Raw genomic sequence first — 9,105 nt, 5'->3', positions numbered from 1 at the left:
ATGAACAGTGAAGTTGCCGTCGCCTGGTGGTCAAATCTAGGATTGCAGCTTGTCCGCATTTAAAAGGCTACTGCGCATGCTTCTATCGTCTGAAACGCTAGTGCGCCTGCTCTATTGGCTCCAAAATTGGAAGCCAAAAAAAGTAGAGGTAGTTTCGGGTGCTTCATGCGCTTGTGAGCAACTTTCATTTAAATGAACTGGTGGGGGCGGGGCCGTGCGCTCTCTAGATATATTATAACTCTATGGTCATCTTATAGAATCGTCTCATAAAAGAGTTGTGGTCCAAAAATAAACAAACTGTCCCGGCGATATTGTCATGAAGGTGGCTCTGTATCGTTTGTGATAGCAGTCACTCACATTTGATACAGTCTTTTTCTGGCGGAAATATTAATTAATTTGGTGGCGTTAACATTATAGTTTTCTCGCCGTTAGTTGATCCCTCATATCCATACGAGTCAAACCGCCGAGGTCATTTATTTTTATTTTTAACATAGATCTTATATGACGCGATATAACGTCTATGGAAATTCTGAATGGGGGGGGGGGGGGAGTACTCTAATAATCCTTTACTTCTTTACTTAAGTAAAAGTATCAATACTGCAATGTAGATTGTAGAGTATGTACTTAGTTACTTTACACCAGGGGGGGGGGGGGGGTCTGTGACCCAGGTAGGATGGGTAAATACTAGATGAATACACTGGAAAGTAAATATTCCTCTGAAACTTTTAGTTAATATTAGCAATTAAAACCATATCATAATACATTTTAATTCGTTTTAGCATGGAGTGAGGGGTCAGAGAGAGAGAGAGAGAGAGAGAGAGAGAGAGAGAGAGAGAGAGAGAAAGAGAGAGAAAGAGAGAGACAGGACAAGTTCCAGTGTGTATCTTGTCATTAAATATTGATCAGGGTTTTTTAATTGTTTATTTGATTAATTCAAAGCGCACGCGCACACACACACACACACACACACACACACACACACACACACACACACACACACACACACACACACACACACACACACACACACACACACAGAGCCAGGAAGAACCTCCCATGTCATGTGATTTCTGAGTAAATGAAACTGAACTGCATTCAGTCTGTTTTTCAGTCTGTCAGACAGTCAGTTGTAAAATGGCACAGCAAGGAGTTCAAATGGACCAGGAACAGTTCTGCTGTTCTATCTGTCTGGATCTACTGAAGGATCCAGTGACTGTTCCCTGTGGACACAGCTACTGTATGGGCTGTATTAAAGGCTTCTGGGATCAGGATGACCAGAAGGGACTCTACAGCTGTCCACAGTGCAGGGAAACCTTTAACCCAAGACCTGATCTGAAGAAAAACAACATATTGGCTGAGGTGGTGGAGAGCCTGAAGAAAACAGGACTCCAAGCTGTTCCTCCTGATCTCTGCTATGCTGGACCTGGAGATGTGGCCTGTGATTTCTGCACTGGGAGAAAACTGAAAGCTGTGAAGTCTTGTCTTCAGTGTCTGGTCTCTTACTGTGACACTCACCTCCAGCCTCACTATCAATTTCCTGCCTTTAAGAAACACAAGCTGGTCAAAGCCTCCAACAAGCTTCTGGAGAACATCTGCTCTCTTCACGACGAGGTGAAGAAGGTTTTCTGCCGTACTGATCAACAGTGTATCTGTTATCTGTGCTGCATGGAAGAACACAAAGGTCACGACACCATCTCAGCTGCAGTAGAAAGAACCGAGAGACAGAAAGAGCTTGATATGAGTCAACAGAACATCCAGCAGAGAATCCAGGAGAGAGAGAAAGATATGAAGGTGCTTCACCAGAAGGTGGAGTCCATCAATCACTGTGCTGATAGAGCAGTGGAGGACAGTGACATCATCTTTACTGAGCTCATCTCTTCCATTGAGAGAAAACGATCTGAGGTGAGAAAGCTGATCAGAGACCAGGAGAAACATGAAGTGAGTCTTGTTGAAGAACAGAGGAAGTGTGTGGAGCATGAGGTTTCTGAACTGACGAGCAGACATGCTGAGCTGGAGCAGATCTCACACACAGAGGATCACATCCATTTTCTACAAAGTTACACCTCCCTCTCAAAGATCAGTGAATCTACACACCCAGTCATCAGCAGTGTCTGTCACTTTGAAGATGTAACTGTGTCTGTGTCAAAGATGAGGGACAAACTAGAGGACATTCTTAAAGAGGAAGGGACAAACGTCTCAGAGACAGTGAATACAGTAGTGGATGTTTTACTGTCGACACCACCAGAACCCAAGACCAGAGCTGAGTTCTTACAATATTCATGTCCAATCACACTGGATCCAAACACAGCACATGAACGCCTGTCTCTGTCTAAAGGAAACAGAAAAGTAACAAGGATGAACAATCAACGCCCAGAGAGATTCACTGACCGCTATCAGGTTCTGAGTGTAGAGGGTCTGACTGGACGCTGTTACTGGGAGGTAGAGTGGAGTGGAAACAAGGTTGATATAGCAGTCGCATATAATGATTTCTGCAGAACAGGGCACGATAGGGAATGTGGATTTGGAATGAATGATACATCTTTTTCTTTACAGTGTCAGGCAGGAGGTTATTACTACAGATACAACGGTGAAGTACAGAAATGCACAGGTCCTGTGTCCTCCAGAGTAGGAGTGTACCTGGATCACAGTGCAGGTACTCTGTCCTTCTACAGCATCTCTGACACCATGACTCTTATCGGCATGTTCAAGGCCACATTCACCCAGACACTCTATGCTGGGTTTTGGACTGCTGCTGAAAGCACTGCGGAGTTGTGTGACCTCAAGTAGATCCGACTTTGTTTTTTTTGTTTTTTACTATTTTGTTATCTTGCATTCATACAGTACAGTTTATTTCAAGGAGGAATTTGGGCTTTTTTCATGTTTCATTTTCTTGTGTAATTGTTTTGTTCCATGTGAATTAACATTCAATGATATTGATAAAAAATAAGTATGTGAATAAACATTGCAAATTAATTCATAGACATGGTGGAAACAATGATTCTATTCAATTTAATGTAATATAAAAAGTAACCTACATATTAATAAATACTATTAGTTGAATAAATGTGTGTTTTATTATTGTAATTGTTTTATGGCTTGTACTTTAACCTGCTCTCTTTTGTTCTTTATAGTGTTCAAAATACTGTAGACTGTATAATTCTTTCTTTTTTAATGATAGACCGTAAACACATTTCTCTGGTAGTTTCTACTCAGTGGCTTTGTAGGGAAGTGTAGTCATCATAATGACAAACTAATTGACGATTTTCTGAATATTTACATTTTACAGATATCTTCCACTTCAGCACAGGTATGTGCTGTTCTTTGGCTTGCAGGGAAGCTGTATCTGTCTGGTGTATGAATATTACTACATTATATCCTGTCAAATCCTGTACAACTGACAAGATTCTGAGTATTACAATAACGTTATGGATTTTCAACAATATCTTGAGTATTAAAATAGCATAGGCATTCAATCATGAATTGATCAATCATAAATCAATGTATTGGCCCATTAATTAACCAGTTTCCACTCTATATCTATAGCTCTACGACCACCAAACTTACAATATACACATTAACTTTATTTATGTAAGGAGGAATGATTATCGCTGATTAAAATGTAAACATTAAAATAATATTTTAGCAATTAAATTGATAAAAAAGCATGTGATTTGTGTTGTTTATGTTATGGAACGCTCACAACGCCTCGCGCTGCGAGGCGTTGTGGAGGAGCTTGTAGATCTGCTATTTTTGGCAAAGAGGAGGGGAAAAAGAGCAGACCAAGTTTTAAAAAAAAACTGTTTCATCTGAAACATAGTTTTATACAATATAGAGAGGGTCCCTGTTTCATCTCTCTCTCAGCTAGGGGGTCCTTCCTTGGCCTGAAAAACGTTGAAGACCCCTGCACTAGAGGGTGCCATGAGGAAGCTGTAGGGGAGTTAAAATGATAGAAATAAAGTAAAATGTGAAACATGAGTTGTGTGGTATACTGTAGACCAGTGGTTCTCAAAGTGGAGTCCGGGCGGCGGGGGCCCCAGGGGCCCTTGAGGGGGTTCCAGGGGGTCCCATGCAGCTAAATGTGTTAATACACAGCATCACAATCATTTTAACATCTTTATTTTATATGTTGTCTATTTGAAAAAATTGCACATTTGTACATCTGCTACTTTTGAATATTTTTGAAAAATCTTGAAAGTGTTTGAATTTCTTTTACACAAATCTTCTCTTCTGGGCTCCCTGGCACAAAACATTTTCAGATGGGGGTCCGTGGCCAAATATATATCAGCATTTGAATTCAGCATGGTGAGACTGAGGTGGATCGAACCTGGGTTATTCTTTATCCAAAAACAATACGATAGGAAACAAAGACTATCTTTGCATGATTTTCTGTATCTCTGTGATGTGGGTGGCCACTACTTCAGGAGACCTGAAGTAGGTCGTGAGTCTCTTAATTCAAATAGAAACTGTAATGGGGTGGCGGGGAGGCAACCACATCCCCTAAGGAGAGCATTTTGTGAAACACGTGAGATGGCGTATCTTGGTAACGCAATGATTTGCATATTGTTTCAACTCACCTTCAGACCTGGCTCTGCTCCACCAAGCCAGGTCTCAAAGGGCTCTGTGTTTTTTGTTTTGTTTTTTCTTATGACTGAACTTAAATAACCTGCTGTCGTACGATCTTAATGTGAATTTGATGTGCTTTGTGAAGGAGGGTTTATAATCATCTAAGGCAGAGAAATTGACTTAATAAACCGATATGTAAATATTCCTCTGAAACGGTCACAATTAAAATAGTAGCAATTAAAACAATAACTAAATACATTTGAATCACCTTTAGCATGGAGTGAGGGGGCAGATTATTATTTTATGACTGAACTTGCTTAGTTTATTTGATGTATTCAACGCAAGTGGAAAATTACTGACTCATATTTCTCCTCCTACCGTACACACACACACACACACACACACACACACACACACACACACACACACACACACACACACACACACACACACACACACACACACACACACACACACAGCCAGGAAGAACCTCCCATGTCATGTGATTTCTGAGTATATGAAACTAAACTGCATTCAGTCTGTTTCTCAGTCTGTCAGACAGTCAGTTGTAAAATGGCACAGCAAGGAGTTCAAATGGACCAGGAACAGTTCTGCTGTTCTATCTGTCTGGATCTACTGAAGGATCCAGTGACTGTTCCTTGTGGACACAGCTACTGTATGGGCTGTATTAAAGGCTTCTGGGATCAGGATGACCAGAAGGGACTCTACAGCTGTCCACAGTGTAGGGAAACCTTTAACCCAAGACCTGATCTGAAGAAAAACAACATATTGGCTCAGGTGGTGGAGAGCCTGAAGAAGACAGGACTCCAAGCTGTTTCTCCTGATCTCTGCTATGCTGGACCCGGAGATGTGGCCTGTGATTTCTGCACTGGGAGAAAACTGAAAGCTGTGAAGTCTTGTCTTCAGTGTCTGGTCTCTTACTGTGACACTCACCTCCAGCCTCACTATCAATTTCCTGCCTTTAAGAAACACAAGCTGGTCAAGGCCTCCAGCAAGCTTCAGGAGAACATCTGCTCTCTTCACGACGAGGTGAAGAAGGTTTTCTGCCGTACTGATCAGCAGTGTATCTGTTATTTGTGCTGCATGGAAGAACACAAAGGTCATGATACTATCTCAGCTGCAGTAGAAAGGACTGAGAGACAGAAAGAGCTTGATATGAGTCAGCAGAACATCCAACAGAGAATCCAGGAGAGAGAGAAAGACGTGAAGGTGCTTCACCAGGAGGTGGAGTCCATCAATCAATGTGCTGATATAGCAGTGGAGGACAGTGACACCATCTTTACTGAGCTCATCTCTTCCATTGAGAAAAAACGATCTGAGGTGAGAGAGCTGATCAGAGACCAGGAGAAACATGAAGTGAGTCGTGTTGAAGAACAGAGGAAGTGTGTGGAGCAGGAGGTTACTGAACTGAGGAGCAGACATGCTGAGCTGGAGCAGATCTCACACACAGAGGATCACATCCATTTTCTACACAGTTACACCTCCCTCTCAAAGATCAGTGAATCTACACACCCAGTCAGCAGCAATGTCCTTCCTCTGAGATACTTTGAAGATGTGACTGTAGCTGTGTCAAAGATGAGGGACAAACTAGATAACATTCTTAAAGAGAAAGCAACAAATGTCTTATGGTCAACACCACCAGAACCTGAGACCAGAGGTGAATTCTTAAAATATTCACATCCAATCACACTGGATCCAAACACAGCACATGAATACCTGTCTCTGTCTAAAGGAAACAGAAAAGTAAGGCTGAACAAACAACGGCCAGAGAGATTCACTGGATGCTATCAGGTTCTGAGTGTAAAGGGTCTGACTGGACGCTGTTACTGGGAGGTAAAGTGGAGTGGAAAAAATGTTTATATATCAGTTGCATATAAAGATATCAGCAGGACAGGGACCCAGAATGAAAGTGGATTTGGGCACAATGATGAATCCTGGTCTTTACAGTGTAGTAGGCCTAACAAAGGTTATAATTTCAGACACAAAGGCATTGATACAGAAATCCCAGGTCCTGTGTCGTCCAGAGTAGGAGTGTACCTGGATCACAGTGCAGGTACTCTGTCCTTCTACAGAATCACTTGCATGATGACTCTCCTCCACAGAGTCCAGACCACATTCACTCAAAACCTCTATCCTGGATTTTGGACTGATGTTGAAAGCTCTGCTGAGTTGTGTGAGCTCAAGTAGATCTGACTTTTTGTTTGTCTCTCATGACTCCACAATAAGCTTTGTCACTCACTCAAATCACATGAGTTTATTTTGTCTAGTGAAAATATATAAAATATATTTTTTACTCTTGTATTCATACAGTACAATTTATTTCATGACGAAATTTGGGCTTTGTCATAGCATTTTTTATTTTATTTTGTGGTTTTGATATTCCATGTGAAATAACATTCAGTGATATAGATTTTTCTTATGTGAATAAACATTGCAAATTAATTCACAGACATGTTGGAATTAAATTATTCTTTTCAATTTAATGTCATATAAAAAGTAAGCGACATAATAAATACTATTAGTTGAGTAAATGTTTGTGTGTTTTATTATTATTATTTTTTGGCTGTACTTTAACATGCTGTGTTGTGTTATTTATTGTGTTCAGTGTCAAGTGGCCTGGGAGACTGTAATGTAAAATACTGTAGACTGTGTAGTTAAAAAGAGAGATTAGCCTTTTTCCTTAAGTACGAAACAAATTTAATTTAATAGCATTTTGGACAAGAGACTTACAATACACTTTATCAGACTGTGTAAATGTACTGTTCTCAGGGCGGGGAACAAGAATTTGATTGTGGCAAAACATTTGTGCAACTCCAAAGCCACACCTTCTTATATCTGAATGAGCACACACATAGTCAACAAACAGCATGGCAGGAGTGTTTGTGCCCAGCCTACCAGATGTTCCTGTTTTCTCAGTTTCTCAAAGGACACACACGATATATTTGCCAGTATGGCAAGGATACACAATAATTGTAAAAAAAAAAAAAAAAAAAGGTAGGGAAGTGTTGTCATCATAATGACAAAACTAATTACAGATAACATGCAATATTATAATTACGTCATAGCAAAGCCATAGAGATGTCTATATCTCAAGTATTTGCTGTTCTTTGGCTTGCAGGGCAGCGGTATCTGTCTGGTGTAGGAATATTACAAAATTATATACTGTCCAATCCTGCACCACTGACACTTTAGGATAGGATATCAACTATGAGGACAGGACAAGATCCTTAGTATTATAATAACGTTATGGATTTTCAACAATATCCTGAATATTATAATAACATAGGCGTTCAATCATGAATCGATCAATCATGAATCAATGTATTGGTCCATTAAATAACCAGTTAATAGGCTACTAGCTATAGCTCTATAGCCTGAATTCATCTTCCTGTACTTTCAGTATGCTTTGCATGAAAACATACTGTAGTGAGCGATCTGGAACATGTAACACAACCACCAAACCTTACAATGTACAGATGAACTTTATTTATGTAAGGAATGATTATCGCTGTTTAAAATGTAAACATTAAAAGGATATTTTAGCAATTACAAGAATTGATAAAAAAGCACATGTGATGTGTGTTGTTTGTGTTTTGGATCTTCATTCAATAAAAAGCAAGTCTCTTGCACACCTACAAAGGCAACAGGTGCGTAGGAGAAGACCAACCGAGGGCCCAACTCACTGAAAATGAAAAACTCCCTGTTACATAATTGAGTTCTATGTAAGGGTTTTATTGTATATTATGTTGCATTGGTATGCACCCCTGACATGCATTCATCCAGCTCAGGTCCTGCTGTGGAGGAGACCTGGCTGCCACTGATTGGCTAGGCACCTTCAATCAGACTGGACCAAGGCCTCCTATTTAAGAGCTGTCAGCAGCTGTGTGCATTGGCAGTGTGTAACATGCTGTCCACTGACTGAGGGCTGTGTTGCAGTAGGGGTGCTAAAAGTTTGGCAGCCCCTGTGCTCTACAGGTGCCCACATTTTGAGTTTGTGAACCCGCTATTTTCTGTTGTACGATAGTTTCAACCACAACCTTGTTGTATGCATTACAAACCACCAGCGCCAGCTTTTTGTAACCAAACCTTTTGCCTTATGTAGATTAGAACAGATAGATTAGTTTAGATTCCCATTGTAATTTTTGTTTTGATGTAGGTTAGGATAGTTGGAGGGTTAAAAGTAAGTATAGGTAGGTTTTGTTTGTTTATTGGTTTGCGTCTGGGGTTGTCCAGATTCAAGTGCATCCATTGTAAAATATTGTATTAAGATTCCCTTGTAAATATAATTTCAAACCTAAAAGAAATCAAAAGAAGGTCATGTAATAAAACAACAATTCACTTTTCAACCTGATGTCACGGTCCTTTCATTCCCTAGACTAAGGATCGTAACACTCCCACACACTGTCTTCAAATGCAATCAAAAAGTTAAAAAAAAAGTTTGAATGGGAAACTGGATCTTTATTTAAAACTGGTTCGACTTACAATATGTCTTATTGCAGTTTACAGTAATGTATTACTGTA

General features: G+C 40.2%; 1 protein-coding gene across 1 annotated transcript; it reads left to right on the top strand.

Moving 5' to 3' along the window:
* The first annotated feature begins 1,124 nt into the window (after positions 1–1,124).
* LOC308093595 (uncharacterized protein) lies at positions 1,125–7,037 on the top strand. The gene is made up of 3 exons (XM_080439927.1): positions 1,125–2,783; positions 4,422–4,438; positions 5,114–7,037. Exons 1-3 carry the CDS (start codon positions 1,135–1,137, stop codon positions 6,769–6,771), a joined length of 3,324 nt encoding a protein of 1,107 aa, XP_080296053.1. The 5' UTR covers positions 1,125–1,134; the 3' UTR covers positions 6,772–7,037.
* Positions 7,038–9,105: the final 2,068 nt, after the last annotated feature.

The sequence above is a fragment of the Gymnoscopelus braueri genome, assembly GCF_963280865.1.
Source record: "Gymnoscopelus braueri genome assembly, chromosome: 10".
Taxonomy (NCBI): domain Eukaryota; kingdom Metazoa; phylum Chordata; class Actinopteri; order Myctophiformes; family Myctophidae; genus Gymnoscopelus; species Gymnoscopelus braueri.
This window is presented reverse-complemented; position numbering and strand designations above follow the sequence as displayed.

Coding starts and splice junctions, on each gene's coding strand:
- LOC308093595 (XM_080439927.1), top strand. CDS start 1,135: ATGGCACAGCAAGGAGTTCAAATGGACCAGGAACAGTTCTGCTGTTCT.